This window comes from Amblyomma maculatum, chromosome 1, assembly GCF_055883805.1.
Source record: "Amblyomma maculatum isolate TAMU_Amacu chromosome 1, ASM5588380v1, whole genome shotgun sequence".
Taxonomy (NCBI): Eukaryota; Metazoa; Arthropoda; class Arachnida; order Ixodida; family Ixodidae; genus Amblyomma; species Amblyomma maculatum.
The window spans coordinates 12,280,871-12,299,821 of NC_139344.1; the positions used below are offsets into that span (position 1 = coordinate 12,280,871).

The 18,951-nt window shown below is 45.2% G+C and overlaps 1 protein-coding gene across 1 annotated transcript in view; it reads right to left on the reverse strand.

The window, feature by feature from the left end:
• Window positions 1–218: 218 nt before the first annotated feature.
• The window catches only part of LOC146201778 (CD109 antigen-like), a 110,276-nt gene continuing 91,543 nt past the window's right edge, over window positions 219–18,951 (reverse strand). The window contains exons 25-32 of the mRNA XM_084587733.1: window positions 18,466–18,543; window positions 17,572–17,749; window positions 16,716–16,945; window positions 16,282–16,443; window positions 13,737–13,933; window positions 9,024–9,198; window positions 7,575–7,680; window positions 219–3,272 (exon numbers count right to left, since the gene is read on the reverse strand). Of these exons, the coding sequence (XP_084443859.1) occupies window positions 3,082–3,272; window positions 7,575–7,680; window positions 9,024–9,198; window positions 13,737–13,933; window positions 16,282–16,443; window positions 16,716–16,945; window positions 17,572–17,749; window positions 18,466–18,543 (1,317 nt within the window). The 3' untranslated portion in view covers window positions 219–3,081. The remainder of the gene's footprint in view (window positions 3,273–7,574; window positions 7,681–9,023; window positions 9,199–13,736; window positions 13,934–16,281; window positions 16,444–16,715; window positions 16,946–17,571; window positions 17,750–18,465; window positions 18,544–18,951) is intronic.

Here is an 18,951-nt window from a genome sequence, read left to right on the forward strand (position 1 = left end):
TTCTGCAATGCACTCAGCCTTCATTGCAAATGATGACTGGATATATTTGCACTCTCTTGTGTTATAGGGTAACTGATTTACATAAAAAACGAAATAGATTATTCATAAAAAAAGTCACCGGACCAACAACAACGAAAAATATTAACTTCACGGCAAGGCACAGTAATTGCACAAGCTTGTTTAGAATTCCCAAGTGCATGCCGATATAAATTGAGATAATTTGGGCTAACAATATTACTTGTAAGCAACATTTATCAAACTTAAACTGCAAGCTCCTTCCATACCTTCCAGCTGCACCCACCATGCATTCATTAGCAACCATACCATGATGTTACATTACAGAACCAGATGAGTAATTGTGACAAAAACTGGAATCAACAAGGTGGTACTACAACCTTTCTCTTTTTGATTGCAGTCGATTATGCCCCACTAGGCCTTTTGGATGGTATCATGAAACTGCACAGCCCATGTGGGTGCACCAGAAAAACTAAGCAGTTAGCATGTGCGCCTATACATACCTATACCTCACTGTGGAACAATGCAAGAATAAAAAAAAAACAGCTTCACAAAACTCGGCATCTAAAACAAGTTACGTTCACACTTCGCCTTATTCACAGCACAGCCACCTATTTTTCAAAGCTTTAAGTAAACAAGTTTGAGTGTAGTTATACATGGCAGTGATTCTTCAATGTGGCACTTTAAATGAAACCTCTAATAATGTTTCAGAAATGTATTCTTCAATATATTCTATTATTCTGTTTCTGTTTCACAAGTTAACTACTGATCAGGAATTTGGGACAGCTCCTAGCTAACGTCACTACATGGCCCAAACCACATCAATTAAAGATGCAGTGCTTTTTGTTATACTAGTTTTGCTGATAATGAACTAGTTTCTTGCAGAGCTGAGGGACTTTGCAGGTGTCAAAGGCAGCAGAGTTTTGTTGCCTTGCCCAATATTTGTTTTGAAACCATTCTGAAACCAATTTACATATCCACAACACAGTTAACCCATTTTGTTTTAGAGCTGTAATACAGTGAGTTCACAAGTGTGTACCATCTGTTCCAACAGGGCAATGGACTACAAACTTTTGCAAGAGATGGTACATGTTGTAGCATAGGCAGTGGGTCTTCTGCAACGCCACAAAGATACAAACGCTCAGATCAAGAACATTGCGACTGCTGTAAATTTCTCATTCCAAAAAAAAAAATAATACCACTATTATTTCTATCTTATGCACAACAAGGTGGCAAACCATGCAAAACTCCGACCGATGTCCCAAATTCCTAATAATACCCATCTGCAATAGATTCTAACAATTCATCCTACACCTTAAACTTACAAGGTCTCACGTGCCTGCTATGCACTCTGTCACATGAAATGGGCACTTTGACTTGTATAACTGCACTTTAATTTATCACATGCAATCCAAATTGTTTCAATGAGCAGTACTGCAAGCAGAAAATGTGCCGCAATTCAGCTGGGCATGACAAACTAAGTCCTGCATAGCAAAATCAGTGCCAAGTTGAGTGAAATGTCATCAACCATACCATTTAAACTTACACTGCACTCTTGCATATATGTTGTTTTGACCCTGATTGTACCATTCAGCAAACTTACAGGTCAAATGTAATACTATGATTAGTGTAATGTGGCCTGAACCTAAGACTAATCGTTGAACAATGCAACAGTGTGGTAAGTTCTAGTGGGACAATATGTACGCAACAATAGATGTCTTCAAGATTGTGCATTGCTTGCTTGGAATGAGCTAAATATGTGCTCATGATTACTGGCTTTGCAAGCTGTTTGAACCATATGAATGAGCAAGTTCACATATTGACACCTAGTGACAAGGCCAGTGCACGTATACAGTGACAAAGTATACACTTAAAAACCCCTGTGTTTCTTTTATATATATATATAGCCCATTCCAGCTTCTGCTGTTAGCCTATAGGAAACTAAGATTCCCTTCCTCTTCTTGGTCAAATGGGATCGTGACATTCACTTGGCCAAGCCCACATTGTAAACTCTAGTACAATGCTGATTCAGGTGGCAAGTTGCACAGTTCTCGATGGCAAGCACTTTGCTGGCCTAAATAACATCACCTTCCTTTGATGCACTTGGTCCAAGTTTTTAAAAGAAATCTGTTCATCACAAGTGCCACAAGAGCAGTTAGTCATCCATATGTCCATCGTCCATTCTTTTCACAAATGTTGCGCTTTACATCATATCTTTTATCGCAGTCGTGATATGCAAGCATGGGCAAGTATTAATGATGCGCCATATAACATAGACCACACACAAAAATGAGAATTAAGAAGCCATATTGGTGGTGGCATAATCTCTTCTTCCTTCATCAAGACTTCTAGCTCCTGTTTAAGTAGCAAGTTTCTTTATTTTAATAAAACTAGAGTGAAAGGGAATACAGTGATGCTTGTTTTTTCATTGCAAACATTACCTCATCAACGATCTTGCGCTGAATAACAAATCATTAAATTTTCAAATGATGCCGAGCATGAATCATTATTCCCCTTCTGGCAACACACTTTCATGAAAGCTCCAGTGCATTAGAAGGAAAGGTTTACACTGACTCCAGCAAGTGAATTAATCATTTTGTCAGTATGCTTTTCCAAAAACAAAACATAACAGTTTTTTGCACCAGTAACACATATCTTCAACATAAGATGGCACTGCTTTTTTTTTTTCAACTTTAAGGATAACCTATTCCACAACCTTTCAACTTGCAGCATCATGTGAACTTTGCAGCCACCTTCATTAAAGATATTACGCAGGCAAACCACAGGTAAAGCAACAACAGCTAAAACATGAGCCTAAAACCAACACAATGTCTTTAACACTGAAAGTGCATAAAAAGGACAATACCTCAGTAGTCATCAAATGGCCTTGAGATTCATATCAAACATACCCCTTATTACGAGCATCACCTACCCCACCTGGCCAAACCACATCAATAAATGTTCTGAAAACATCATGACAACACATTAAGCGTGCCCAGAGTCCAGGACTTAAAGGTGCTACCATACATAACCTGCACACACTGCAAAAAATTCACGTATGAAACATCAGCAGTTCCTTCGAGAACACACTTCCTGGCCAAGAAGAACTGCCACTATTAGCAGCAGAGTCCAGTTCAGGGCAGGAATGCCAGCAGCGCTGAAGTATGGGCAATATGGGCACTGGTAGGAACCACACACTTCACAGATGCTTAGCACATAGAGGTCATAGTTTTCCCATATCTTCTCCTTGTAATTCTCTGCAAATGGATAATGCAAACTCTAAGTTTACTGGAAAGGCAAATGCATTGAAGGGGCAATGGTTGTCTTACAAAGCCATGAGCAAAAAACAGCCCTGCCATAAAACAACTTTGCACATATGAAATACTGCATTGTGGTCTTAAAGAAGACTGATCAGTCTACAATAGCATGCACATCTGAAATTATGAGGCGGTGACACTCAGGCCTAAAGGACACAAACAATAATTGGCCTTCCCATAGTCCTAGTGAAAAACTAAGACACGGAGCAGGGCCCATGCTGTAGTTACAGCTTGACCTCTTTGACAAAAATGTACAAGGCTGACAGGCTCCAAAATTCAAACTATTTGCCATTGCACGGAGTGTGTGAAACTTCTTCACTAAGTGAGGTATATACATGCCAAACAAATTTGCGAAATGTAGCTGACCAGCTTCATTCAGGCATTGGTTAAATCAATCAAATAAACATTTAGACTCGTTAACATGTGAAGCTATTTGCATTTTTGACACTCGGTTTTGAGAAAATAAACCCAGAATATAGCATTTATGAGGTTAGTTTTGAACTGTGCGGGCATTCCTGTTATATCTAGAGAAATGCTTTGTACACAGCAGCTTTTAAGTGAGCTCAAATGAAGGACTGGACTAAAAGTGCTCGCTCTATGCGATGGCATAGCACAGAGGGCCAATCCAAGGACAGGCTGTGTCCAGCGGTGGCAACGAGTAGCAGGTGATTAAACATTGTTAGTGTGACACTAAAGTATGTTACAGAATATGTCATTCATATCATATCTGCACTGTAGACTAACCCTAGCATGCAACTTCTGTTACTAGTTTGCTATGCTGCATTTCCCTTTACTTAACTTCCACTGAGTGTGCAGGAAAAGGGCATAGGCTTTTTGTTCCTGTTAGTATGCCATCATGTTTTGGGCCTCAGGACAATGCAAAATTGCCAACTGTTGTATATTATGTGATAATGCTTAGCCTTCTACTGTAAATGATGTTGTAAACTCATGTAATAGTTGCTAGTATATATCTTTGAACTGTTTTTTCCGGACATTTTTGGCCCTTACCACATTCAAGGTAGCAAATTACACAAAGCTTCCATTGCTCATTCTTTCACTTACTGCTACAAAACCAAGATGCCTCAGCAAACAACCCCAGTAGCACCGACGCATTGCAACAGTGTTACTTCTTCATTTTGGTCAAACATTAATCCAGCCTTCTTAATGTCTTTATAAGTATGTTTATGTATATTACATATAATTATCAAAACAACCTTCCCAATTTGAATGCGCAACCTTCCCCATTTTGAAGTCATGGGTTTGGATTCTGCAAGCAGCATGTGGTTGTTTTTTCTTCTACTTTTCTAATCATCTACCTCCATGATTACATTATTATCATTTCACACTGATCAACACCAAAATAAAATTCCTCATGCTTTTTATGTGTAAATGGCTGTTGGCTCCTTTTGCATACCCTCCGAACATGACTGAAAGATTTCAACAACTTAAATGTAGTGTTTCTGGAAATAGTAAAAAGCAAACCTGCACAAGAGTGCAGGCTAGCCAGTTATTAAGGTCCACAACTTAATGTTTTTCAAGGACCAACAAGGGCAACACTTGAGTTTTATAATACAGCACAACATGCAGGGACTGCAGAACCATCTCTTTAGCATGGGAAAATGTTGCACTTTTTATTTACTCTGTCATTTAAACTGACATTTTATTTTTTATAATAATTTCTTTTTTGTATTGTTAAAAGGTGCATTTGTTCCTAGATTAATTGAAATAGGCATCATTAAAAAGATGTATGCTCGAGGAGTGACTGACAGCAATAAAAGTTAATGCATAACCTGTTTCAGTTCTGCTAATAACTGAAGGAAGTTCAATGACTCCAGCTTGGACATGACTGGTTTCAGGTTTCTAGATGAAATGATTTACGACTGGCTACGAAAAAAACTAATTCAGCCCCGCTGTGCTTTACATTTATAACGGCATAGAATTGAAGCATTTGAAGCTGCTGCCCCCACTGGGAAGTGATGGGGATGATGGCACTTGCCTAGCTGTTTATGTATTTTACTTATTACTAACTCAGAGGCCCCATTCGAGGGGTATTATATGAAGGAGTGGATTACAGGGCATAACATTGCTTCGATTGGTAATTTGAATAATGATCCCCTCCAACATGACAGATTTCACAAGTATTAATGGAGTTTTTCTTAGAAATTGTAAAATGCAACCCTGCACAAGAATACAGGCCAGCCAGTTAGGAAGGTTCTTAATCGCGATCGGCATACAGCATGACGTTGCTCGACAAGCCATTCCAGACTTTTGCAATGCACACAAAAATCCAGATGTGCAAAAGTGCAGCAAGGTGGAGGATAAGTAGCCTTTTCATGGTTTGCGTGGCTGGAGATGCAGCAGGCAGGGATGGTAACACACTAGTGAGAAAAATGACAACAGCATTCAGGATATAGACATGGTCTTTAAATGTGAAGTCAGGTTAGTTAAATTTGAGAGTTGAGCATAGAATTTTAGTTTGGTGACACTTTTATAGTAAGAATAAGCAGGGAAGATGAACCTAGCAACAAAGCTTTGTATTGATTCTAGTGTATCAGAAAAAATATCTTGATTAGTGTCCCAAAGAGTGCATGCATACTTTAGTTTCGGCCATATAAATGTTACACAGGCATATTAATTATTTCAGTGACTGTGGTGCTAGATGTAGTGTTCATCGAAATTACCCAAAAAGACAATTTGCTTCTTTTGAGATTTGTTATGTTCTATGGCTACTTAAGATCATGTGTGAAATGAGAGCCTAGCCCAGCCCTGGACGGGGTACCTGAGAACATAAAACATACCCTCTGAATGGGTATCATGAAGTTAGGCTTATATAGCCACTACTGAGAGGTATTTGTGAGTGAAAGTGGCGAATGTGCAATAAGCATACCTTTCTAATAACATTATTGGGCTATGTATAAAACCTGCAGCAGGCACTGTGAATATATTCAGTTGCGAAATATTGCTAGTTGAAAAACATCGATTTTTTTTCTTTGCTGTTAAACACAGGGCAAAAGTTCTGAGACCCAGTGCTTGAAGCATATTGTTTTATAATAGTGATTAAAACAGTATAACTACATTTAGAAGACTATATTAATACAATGTTTATTTGGAATGTTAAACTAATATTTATGATAAAATATATAATATTGCCACCTAATTTTTATTGAGACATTTAAAAGTTAATATTAAAGTAATGCTTACATCTATTGCTAAACAATTTTTTTCTATAGAACCTAGAATCCTGACTATTAACTTTTAACACAGACGCAATGTTCCAATGCAGCATAAACATTACTGCAGCCAATATAATTTTGCCGCAAACTCTCTCTAATTTGACCCTGGTCTGCATTAGAATTCGAATAATTCGAACTATGAGCGCAGTCGATGGCCATGCAAGTCCATCGTGCGGTGCCGGACGCTCGTTGATTCGAACACGGCCGGGCTCGCGCCAGGTAATTCGGTCGAGCGGTCACATTGAGGTACGACCCGGTTGTCCAACTATACCTCCCTGAACCTAAATTGCAAAGAAAAGTAGCACCAGCACACCTCGGACGTGCGCGCTGTGGCAGGCGCGACGATGACCAAATTCACCCATCGCCGAAGTAAGCCCCTCAGCATAGTTTCTGTTTCGAAACTTCGAAATTCACGCCATCCGACCTATGCCATCGGAAGCGCGCATCGGACAGTCGCGCCGTTTCGGACACTGCTTGCCACGTCACTGGCCTTTTAGCGTTATTTTGTAATGACAGAGTTTTAACGTATACACATATTTATCTTTCATCCACGTGCTTCCTCTGATCTTGAACCATCACGTTTAGAGGATGCTTCACCTTCACATCAACCTCTATGCGGTGAAGCAACCATAAAACGCGACGGGGTCGTTTGTGAGATGCACTCTACAGCTAGTGCGTCACACAGCGAAAAGGGTTGCGGAGGCACCTAAGATTTTGGAAACTTTTGTTAACATTCCTAACAGTGTGCGTATAGCCAAAGCGAAGCACACATTTCCATCTAAAACGAATAGACAACCATATTCCAGACGTTCAGTAGATATAATTACTGAGATGCAAACGGCTTTCGGCAGTTTCTTACGGCCATTTGATAGTTCGAACTTTCAAGTAATTAAAACATTTTTTTCTTGGTTCTCTGAAGGCTGAAGTAACGAGATTTTACCGTGCAACATTGCCAAAATGTTTGCTGCCATATGGAAACTGCTAGTAAGATACGATATCTCAATCTCACCTGGGGCGTCGTATTCATACACCTTGGCTTTCAGGTACCGCGTTGAGTTCGCAACAGGATACCAGCGCTGTATGAGGAAGTTGACGCAGGTCCATTCGCTTGTAAGCTGCGACAGTAGATAGTGCCCTAATGAGAAACATGTTCGCGCCACTTGTGCGGCACTAAACAAAGAATAGGCACCCTTGCTGCTCACAAGCACATTCTCTACTGCTACATGAGCTACCAGTCAATGTGACCCCGCGATCTCTCCATTATAGCCGTAGCTTGGTTGCAGTAGTAGATGACTGGCCGCAACTGCTGCATGCGAACAAACCTACGCGTGCCGCGTGTAAGCCGAGAGCAACGAACCTACCTAGCAGTCAGTACGCCGATGGGTATTGAGGGAGCCTTCATCACGAGCCCCGAACGCTCCCGACCACAAGTTGATACGACACGGCCGAACACAAATGAATATGCCACCGTCGCATATGAGCCCTCGTTTTGCCGCTGCCTGCATCCGCTTCAGCGCCTAGAAAATGGGTCTTTGGGAGCAGTGTCGCAAGTGACAGGGAGGGTCTACTAACATATTCAGCCAGATTTACCAGGAGCTGAAACTGATACGGGAAGCTGTGAAGTGGGCATGCGGCCACGATATCGACGCGAGTACCCGTTTTTGTTTGCTTCCTCTTATGACGCCACAATACTATATGAATATTATATATTATATGATCATCAGCTTCTTCCAATTTCTTTTAAACTGCGGGCGATATGGCATTAGCGATTGCATCTTGCCGAGAGCTGGAAACAGCGTGCGCGGTGTGACGTCAAAGTCGTTCTCTGTCTGGCATTTCTTTGCGCCCGATGCAAGTGCTTTATTTGTGGCAGCTCTGTAACCAGTACGTGTAAGTTGTTTAGAGCCTTCGGTTCCCACCGCTGTAGCTAATTTTAGCCTGGTGAAACCAGCAAAACGTTGATACCGTCAAGCACGCCAAACGGAGCTGCAAAACGGTAAACCATGAGACTTCACTATAAAAACGACAAAACGTGGGCCGCGTGCAAGTTTCAACATCAAAACTGTTGCGACGAAGCCTCCGCCAGCGAGTCGCCAGGAATATGCTCAATGCAGGCCCTGACAGAGGCAGAGGAAAGTTTTCCGCGTGTTTCGTGCAGTGCTCAACAGAGCGGGTTATTCGCGGTAATTTAAGTTTACTTACTGTTGAACGTCGTTACAAATCCACGAACTCAAGGCGAAACGCCAGTGGAGTTCGCTTGGGGTCGTCTGTTCCACTACGGGGAAATTTTACTCCGTAAAAGCGGGATATTATTGAGGCTTGCAAGGGGAATATACATTCTTTCGTAACATCCATCCCTTCGTTATAAACAGTTTCTTTTTTTTTTTTTTTCATACTGTTATAGCGAGGTTTGCCTGCGGAATACACCCCTTTCCTCACCCCAGACGAATACACTTACGTATTCAAACATGAACACGGCCGTCCTGGGGAGGACCTTAGCCATGCTCAGTCGGGGTACTTCTCCTGATTTCACGTAGTTGTCCAGGTGCGGCCGGTAGTTTACGTAACCAGTTGGAATGGCCAGCTCCAGAACAGCCGCCCCACTGGCAGCGCTCATATTAGTCATTGTCCACCTGGGAGTGAGGTTGAAAGAAAACACGCTGCAGTATCCTAGACGAAAAGGGCACTGCGAAAACTGTCAGCAGAAAAATGCTCGCACCGTTTGCCAGCCTCATTTTTAATAATGAATGTTTCTGATCTTCGAAAATCAATATGAGACGCATTACACGTAAAACATGTAGATTAAGCACAATCTTGATTCGTTTCGATGTGATAGTGCAAAGAAAAATGAGATAATAACGGAGTACTTTCAGGTAACTTGACCCTGGTGCCACGCGGGGCAGCATAGCGCACCGCCTTTGTACTTGGGGCTTGGCTTAACAGGTCGCGTATGGGGCTCAGCATCAGTTCATTTCTAGCGCACGCTGCTTTACTTGAACAGTTCATATCGTGCGCACGGAATGGCATTATATCGCTGGAGCAGAAATGAAATGATAATAACCACACAGAGACAGCAGTCAGCGCGCCCGAATGTATGAGAAAGCAGAAATGCCGCGAGAAAGGAATGACTCATTGTTCAAAAGATAGCCCTTATAGGCGCGCAGTGAACGAAAGAACGCGCCCCGACGCTAGGTAGGTTAACCGACTTCTCCGAGCTCGCTGCTTGTCGAGATGGCCATTATTAAAAAAAAAAATAAAAAGGGCGTTCTTACGATACAGTGACCCGCCTAATTTAGCACATTCAGTTGCAGACTGCCACTAATATGTAGGGTAGTACATCACGAGACAAAGTAGCGAAAGTATCGCAGGTGGTGAAGAGGGATATCGAAAGCTATAGAGAAGAAAAAAACAACAACTAAATTATGACGAGCTTAGGCGTAACCCTACAAAATAGTTACAGAAAAGCATGCACCGGAGCGCACCGCGCTCGCCTACTGAATCGGCGAGCATCTGTGCTGAGGAGCCGACTGTTTTGTGCACTGTCACTGTGACGCAAGCTCAAGTGTATACAGCCAGGAGTAAAAGTTAAGAGGCCAGAGGATAACCTAGCTCCAAAATTAAGTCGAAACGTTCTGCGCACAGAACGAAAGCGCAGCTGCCATTTGGCCACATTAGCGGACAGGGCGAGAAGGGGCCTCATCTCGCCACTTTCAATGCTCATCTTAAAAGTAAATTTCAACATTTTAACTGCTCAGTAGTTTTAGGGCTACCCCATTTGAAGCCTCGATGGCAAACAGACAGGGTGAGCTTCGACGAGGGAAAGACACGACAGCAAAGTTATTAATAGGGATGAGAAGAGGTCAGCCTTAGGGAAAGAGAAGCAAGACAAAGAAGACGAAGCGGGGGGAGTAGGGATGGGTCGCTACGGAGCGAGCCGAATCTTCTTTGGATCCGCAAAGTCGGAGCCGGATCCGCCGGAGCCGTCGGATCTGGAGTGGTCGGAGCTGGAGCGCCCGGAGCGGTCGGAGCCGTCGGATCTTCCGGAGAGCTGGTTGCTTGCTGGTTCTCTCGTTCAGTGAACCTTTCCATCACAGGCGGGTGCGACATCCGCGCCATCTATTAGCGATGCGAGAAAGCAACCTCCTGTCCTTTCTCGCAAGATTGGCAATAATGTTCTCGCCCTCGGCTGTCTTTTGAGTGGAGTGCGCCGTTCTTTTGGAGAGCGAGTGAGGTGGTTCGTTTGCTTTTGTTCTATGGATGGAGATCTGCTTGATGGCTGGAACGGCGGTTCTTTTGAAAAGTCGGTTCTCTCTCGTTCAGTGAGCCTTGTCTGTCGGAGCCGGGTGAGATTTTTCAAAACGCAAAGCGAAAAAGCAACTATACCGTCCTTTCTTGTCAATGTCACAACCTATTCCATTGCCTTCGGATCTTCCCGCGGGTACCGCGAGCGCACTGCTGCTAGTGCGCCCTTTATATATTTTTTTTTTTTTGTCTTGCAGTTATGTGGTTTCGTTCCATGTCGACGAGTGAGGACCGATACTCGTACTTATCCGCTGTGTACTTGTCCGCATACAGAGCCAGAGGGATTGCCGCGGACCATGGTCCGCGGCAATCCCTCTGGCTCTGTATGCGTAATATAGTGTGACACCCGATGCCACCGAGGGGTAGAGTACAGAAGCCTTAATTGGCAAAGAATGGCGACGTTCATTGCCATGCTGCTGTCCGAACGATGTCTCATGGAACTGATTGGTTGTGCATTGTTCGCTGGTGCAACAACACCACTTGAAGACCAAGTCTTTCGTGTCTCAAAAGACACTCGAACGTGCAGTTTACTATTTTGATGAAATAGCGCGTAGGACGAGGACGAAGCTAGAAGGGGACACAGAGAGCACAGACTACAACTAGTATCCATCTGATCGGAAGAGAAGTGAAAAGTCAGTGGGAGGTAAGAGGAAAATAATGACAATATGCCCGTAGCGCTCGTCGCACAACTGCCGCTCGCGCCAAACACAAAAGGACTGGACACCAGGTCACCATCATAAGCAGCAGAAGACCTGGGGACCTGGATTCGACGGGACGCTTCGGGGCCATCCTACCCTGACGCCTTTGAGGCTGGGCGTCAGGGGATCGAGGCCAATGTTGTCGTACTCCAAGCGTGCATGGTACGCGATGTTTTTTAGTGTCCGGAGCTGAGCCATGCTCTGGAGAGGAGAAAGGCAGAGCGAAGTGGTCCGATTGTTCCACGTTTTTTCGTATCACCTTCCTCAGTCATCTCAACAGGCAGAAACCGCAGCTGCAATCACAACCACAGGCAGAAACTGATGCTAAATGCCACCGCTTGCTGAGTCACTTGAGGACCAAAATTGATATTTTTGCTTTATTACCATTAATATATATATATATATATATATATATATATATATATATATATATATATATATATATATATATATATATATATATATATATATATATATATATATATATATATATATATATATATAAGATCTGGCCCCTCCTGAGCAACCTACTCACCTCTACAGATGTAAGTCGTCTTGCCCATCTCTAGGGGGAAGGGCGGGGTGAGTCACGTGGAGATGAGAAAAGCGCAGTCGCAGTGTGGCGATGGAAGGAGGCGGATGATGGTGAGGGGGGCCGCTCTCTGGCGGTCGGATTTGTACTCTAAGAATTCCCCCCAATGGGACTGGTGTAAAGGTGGGTTCAGACGAGAGAACCGGAGCGCGGATACCTGCGCCACACGTGACGCCGACGTCACTGCTCTGGCGACGGCGAGAGCGGTGTGGCCGTCCGAGCAACGCCATCTAGAAGTATTCTAGGTGGCTTCGGTCCGGGGCCCCGGATCACGGAGCGGATTGAATATGCCACGCGCCTTTTTCATGGTAAATTCCAATCGCAGAACCAGAGCAGCCCGCACACTCCGCGACAGAGCGCCCGAATCCGGCGGAGAGCATGCGTTCCGATTCTGCGTTTCGAACACTCGTAATCCGGGCGGAGCAAGTAGGTGGCGCTCGCGAACTGACGGAGGAAAAACCCGTCATTCCTTGCGCTTGTCTGCGCTTCAAGTACTACGGGCCATATCGTCTGTTTTCAAACCTGTAACATATCTAAGTTGCTCCCGCTGGTTCTTGAGATGTTGACATCAACAATCTACGCGATACTTTCATTCATGGTCGCACAGCCAAACGCGGGCGCACACGGTAAGGGTTCCTCGGCAGTTTTTCGAATAAAACAGTCGCGGTGCGCCGTTTTCAGCCGCCCAAACCATCCGGCCGTTGAGCATTCACACGAAGCCAGCGGACCATCCTTGTGTAGCCTCCTCCTCAGCGCTGTTCGCGCGCTGCCGAAAACCATTCTACCGTTTGTTTCAACATGGACGCCGAGTGAAACTGTCATCTCGCTGCTCTATTTGAAGTGTGCGAGGAAGACGAGGAAGCTTCCGCGAAAAAGCCTTCATTTATTGCAAGCGTCTTCAATATTCCATATCGGTGGGCAGCTCTCTACGAGCGCTAAAAACGTGACTGTCGCTTCATCACTCAGAGCTTTTTTCGCTACTTCACCCATAATAAGCACTCGAAATCGAGTAAAGCTACAACTCTGGCACACCCACAAGCACAAACACACACTAAAAACGATGCACTGCTGCGAACACAGAGCGAACGACGCAGCGCATGCACAACAAACAATACCCCGCTCGAACTGAATAGCAACGATAAAGCAAAAAGAGCAAAAACAATCTCGGTCCGCGGCGGACGCTCCTTCCGCGCGGACTGGGAAAGGCGCTTGTCATATTCAATCCGCTCCGGGATCCGGGGTCCCGGAAGGCCACGCCGCTCTCTCGCCGTCGCTCAGAGCAGTGACGTCGACGTCACGTGGGGCGCGGGTAGCGCTGGCGCGCGCGGACCATCCGCGCTCCGGTCCTCCCATCTGAACCCACCTTTAGAGAGTGTGGGAAACGCTGAGCATAGAGCCTATAATTCATTCAAGTTAAGCTGTGGCTTGTAATTAATTATCCGCGGATAACAAGCATAGTTTCTTTGCACCGTTGTTGCCAAGAGCCTCGCTGAATGTGAAAAACCTTCGAAGCATTTTTAAATAAAAGCAGCATATGCGAGGAGAACAAAGTTGGCGCGAAAATTACTGGCTTGCTTACCGAACACAGCTGCGGATGTTGATGTGTGACCTGTTCCTCCCGGAGAACTGGGGCGACAAGGTGAGATCAAAAGCCTCATATGCTGGAGGTACAAGCAAGAAGTCACGATCAACGTTGTAGGTCACATCCAGTTGGATGAGGGACAGTCCAGACCCCTGAGCCAGCACGTCGCAGTGACCCCAAACATTCGGTTGGACCTGCATATAGGGGAAGACAATGAAATTTACTCAACTTCGGGTGTCAAGAACAGAATCTTGCAACAAAACTGTAATTATTGTGTGTGTGTCATTTGTACATAAGAAATATACGAACATAGGCCATCAGAGCTCCGGAAGCAGCGCTCATACACAAGGCACCAGCTGGAGCTGATATCTTGGCACCTCTATAAGGGGGCGGTGAGCGTGAGGGCGATCATGCAGGCGCAACGCACTTTAACTCTTCATCGTCGCGAAGGGGGGAGAGGGGGGAGAGGGGGGAGGGGATGCGTGTCCCAGCGGGAAATTTTTTGCTTTGGCCACCCGCCTCTCCTTGTACAAGAAAGTTCGTTGGCTCTAACTCTAGTAAATTGAATATTTTAAAGATTCGAACTTTACTGCTTGGTCCCGCCAAGCTCCATATAAATATATGCATAAAAAGGTTCATTAATTCGAACGCGAGTCGGTTTCGTCACGGATAATTCGAACGATGACAGTAATAAAGCTGGTCGTGATTCGAACTAGGCGCCGCCGCGTTTGGAAGGCCTGCCACTTGGCACATGGCCAGAGAAGAGCCATAGTGATAGAGCGACTTAGTCACAAGCCTGCGTCGCCTTCAAAAAGCGGAGAGGAGGTAAAACTGGGTAAAACAAAACGTTGGGTAAAACGAAACCAGCGCTATGACAGGCGCGGCGGCTTCTCTTTCCTGCGTGACCTACGATACCTGCAAGTAAAACTGCTAAAACCTCGTTGGTTCGCCCACCGTAAATTTAAAAATCGAGATTGCTGTTCGCTCCTCGCTCATCCGGGCGCTACGTGTCTCACACCGGTTAATTCGAACGGGCTCCCGAATGCAAGTATGATCGGCACAGACAGCTATCTTCGAAATAATCCTGCTCAAGCGTAAAGTGCATGTTGCAAGTCGACCGCGCACCTCTTCCATGCGCGCAGTGAAAGGTGTGATGAAAAATGGAGCGAATCGTCCGCGAAAATGTGCCGGCAACTTAGTTTCTGTTTCGCTTTATTTAGCTTCGCGCTGGAAGGAAGCGGTGGAAGACCACAGCTTCCACTGAGCCGAACCTGTGCGCCGTTCACACGCTGTACGGTGAAGCCTTGTCAACACAACGCAGCCGCTTGCGAGAGCATCGCCGCTACCTCGCAGCACCATGGAGGATGCCGGGGAGGCCCTTGCCATTTTGGAGGAGCTCGCTTCGATCAGTGATTTCGCACACACACTCGTTTGTCCTTGGGAAGCCACCCTCTTAATTTGTAATTATCTTTTTTTTTTTTTTTTTTGTACTGACCAAAACTGACTACAGCGTCTCCTCTACTCTCAACACCCCTTCACCCTCGCCCAAAACTTAAGGCACTGCCCTAATTTCAGTTCCTGGAGAAACTGCGGGCTTTGGCGCTGCTGACAAGATGCACGAGATAAGGCATATTGATGGAAAGGGGAAATATTATTTATCTTATTTTAGTTACATAATATTGCTGACCTTCATTTAGCTCCAGGCATGCAGGGCATAAAAATACAATCATCACTCAGGGCAGGCAACATCAGTAAAACAAAGAGAACGATTAAATTGCCTAATATAGCACATACATAATATAAATAGGCCACGAAGTGCTTGTTAAAATCAACACCCATTTGATAGTCATTGTCGAAGGATTGTCATAGCCGCGCTGCTCTTACCATAAAAACAGGCGGTTTTTGCCTAGTTTTTCACCATATAAATTCACCATGATGCAGGAGGTTCTGCTCAGGTTTTCGGAATCATTCGAAATAGAAAAAATTTCAGATAATTCTAGCAGTATTTTTTTTTTTCGGGTCGTTTGAAGTCAGAATTAATGAGTCCAAATCGACTGTGACATATCTGATCCCCTATGGGTAAAGCATTGAATTTGCTCCAATGCTATAGCCTTTTAACACATTTATAACCGCTCATCAGCTCATTCATGGCATAGTTGGTGCAGCAAGTCAGTTTGCACGCACGAGTTCGCTTTCCACACTTGCAACGAAGTGTCGAAATGTCGGTGGACGTAATTTGCAATAATTTCATTCGCTCAGCCAAATAATCCGACTGTAAGGCAGCCGACATCGTTATTAGAGCACACGCAGAATGAATAGTTTGACATCGCGACGTACCCTGCTCAGTAATTCACTCCCTCCATCAATTGATTTGTGGCGACCTGTTCTCCGTAAGCATCCCTTCCTTTTCTGCCCCCCCCCCCCCCCCCCCCGAGATGCGCGTCAGCTATCCCCAAAGCTGATATGCTATCCCGTTCTGCAAATGGCATAGTTTTGTAAGCTGACAAAAAAAAACAAAAAAAAAACGCACGGATATACTTACCTCAAAGACCTTTCTGCGCGCTAGGTCATCCTTCGATATGCGCAAGGTGCTGGGATAGCCGGGGTTTGATGATGACTCCACGGTGACCTTCATTTCTGTTATCCCTCGGACGTGCGTTCGGAAGGAGTACAGTGTAAGCGCTTCAAGCGCTGCGAGTGTGTCCTGGAAGACAGAAAAAGCGAAGCCAAATTCAGAACTAACGTTAAATGCGCAGGTCTAAACTATACTTCGCAACCAACGTAAAATCCACAGCTAAAGCCCGTAGCTCTTTAGTACATATTTCGACTGTTTTGGATACATTCTCTGAGAAACACTTAAAGTTCAAGACGGCTTCCAGTATTTCTCGTTGGCAACAAGTGGAAAAAGAAGCCACCCATTTTCGGTCTAGAGAGAGGTAAATTCGGTTTGCTGCCTGTAAGCCACAGTAGGCCCACCTGTGTGCCGATGAAGCCATAATCCGTGGAGCGCATGCGGTTCAGCCAGCGCACGATCTGGTCCTGGAAGAGGCCACCTAGTTTGAGGTAGACCTGCAGGGCATACGCGGTGGCCTCCACAGCGGACGAATCCTCCGGGTGGGGCAGTCGAGGCATCAGGAACGGCCGCTGGCTCTGGGACACGATCACGGGCGGCGGAATCGGCACGCTGCTCCAGTAGACGGCCCCCTCTGCAGCAAACGGAACCAACTTCACTTCTTCGCAAGATTTTCAACACCGCTCTTAATCGCAACGTTAAATTTGCCTCTGGCTGGCCTTCCGTAACAGCCATGGCTGGCAGGTGCCCTATAGACGGCGCGTAGGCGCCGCGCCCCCGACAGTGCACTCAGCTGGAAAACAGGCCAGCGAGTTCCGTCAAACATGACAGCCCATACTATAAAAATCTTAAAGCAGCTCTAGCTAGCTTCGCCGCTGTGGTGCTGTGCTTAGGGCGATCGACTTCTATGCCCACAGACGCGAGATCGAATTCGGGCCGCGGTGGCCGCTTTTCAATGGAGGCGAAAAGCTAGGCGCCCGTGTTCTGTGCGATGTCAGCGCACGTTAAAGAACGGCAGGTGGTCGAAATTTCCGGAGTCCCCCACTACGGCGTCTCTCATAGCCTGAGTCACTTTGGGACGTTAAACCCCATAAACCAAACCAAACGCTCTGACTAATCGGACAGGAAGACGGAAGAATTGGCACGGGCTACTAATCGCAATAGTTCTTAAATACATGAAAATGACTTTGTTTTGGACCGACAACAAAGGACTACCTTCCCCTGTGTGTGCGCCCCAAAGATGAAGGGACGGAATCATACCGGCATCTCTCTTGATGGATTCCAGCAGGTTGTAGCCGAATTGAGCTTCGCTGGAGCCGGCCTCGAGCAGTGCGTACGTCGTCAGGGCTACGGTGTACGGGTCCGTCACCTGGGCCAGCTGCGTCTCCAGGTACCGCACCCCGTCGCGTTTGGCAGTGTTGGCGTGCTCCCGAATGCTCTGCGGAGCGGCATGATACGTCCGCCGGCACTCAATGCCTATTGATATGTTCGAACAGTATCTCGAATCAATGACCGCAACAAGCCGGTTCTCTATTTCAAGGATGCTTTGGAATACTTAAAGATGCACTTTTTTTTTTTTTACGTCGATACGCACGCCTCCACAAATTTACAGTTCTGAGCCATACAAACTATGACCGACCGAAAATTGAAGAAACGTGCACGAAGCCGGAATCTAAGACAAATTTGAAAAAAATTTTGTAACATGCAAGGCTACACATAATTGCTGTTGAATTCATTTCAGATTACGTCTTCAATGCGCGCTCAACATCAGCGCAACCAAATTCAAAGGATTGATTCTGAGCCTTGAAGCGCACTTGCACATAATCTAATAGGGTAACCTATACAACCATTATAAGGAAACACGCTTCTAGATTCGCCCTGTAGACACGCCGAAACTTGCAGTCATGCGACAGGCGTATCTTCAGAAATTGGGGCGGAGGGACGCGTCCTCACACGCGCGGCTCGCAGTGTTTAAAACTGTAAATATCAGGAGAACATACATCATGCGGTTGCAGTAATGGCATGCAACATATTTTTTTCCCTATGTTGCCGTATATCTTCGAAGGGTCACAATCCAGCAAAAAACAGGACCGCAAAGAGGTCTTTAATTAAAAAAAAAGCTACACAAAATAAATTCGCTGAGTAATTACTCACCCCAGTAAGATCGGTGACCTTGGAAAGTGTGAGAACAACTTGTGCAGTCAGCGTGATGTTTTTGTCCTTGTTGTTAGCCTGCGAGAAACGAGAAACAGTATTTTTGTAATGCGGCAGATAAGGCTGTTCCGCCCCTCACTCCCTTATGTTCCTTTAGAACAAAATGAGACGAAAACAAGCTTCGGATCCAGGTTATAACCTGCCCACAATGGCATTCAATCAATGAACAGTCGTGCTGCCCGACCGCATCCAAATTGCGCATGTCCACAGAACCGCACCGGGCACGCAATCTTTCAATTTTCACTCGGTTCGCAGCACTAAACATGCATGGTGCCAATTTCGACACTTGAGAGTCAATGACAACAACTCTAGCGGGCATCAAAACGATGTGACCTTGACGACCCGTTACGCCCTGAAGGTTTTCCAAAGCAATTTCACCAGGATTTCAAAGTAATCGCTAATGCGAAATTGAGCGCAGCTCATCAG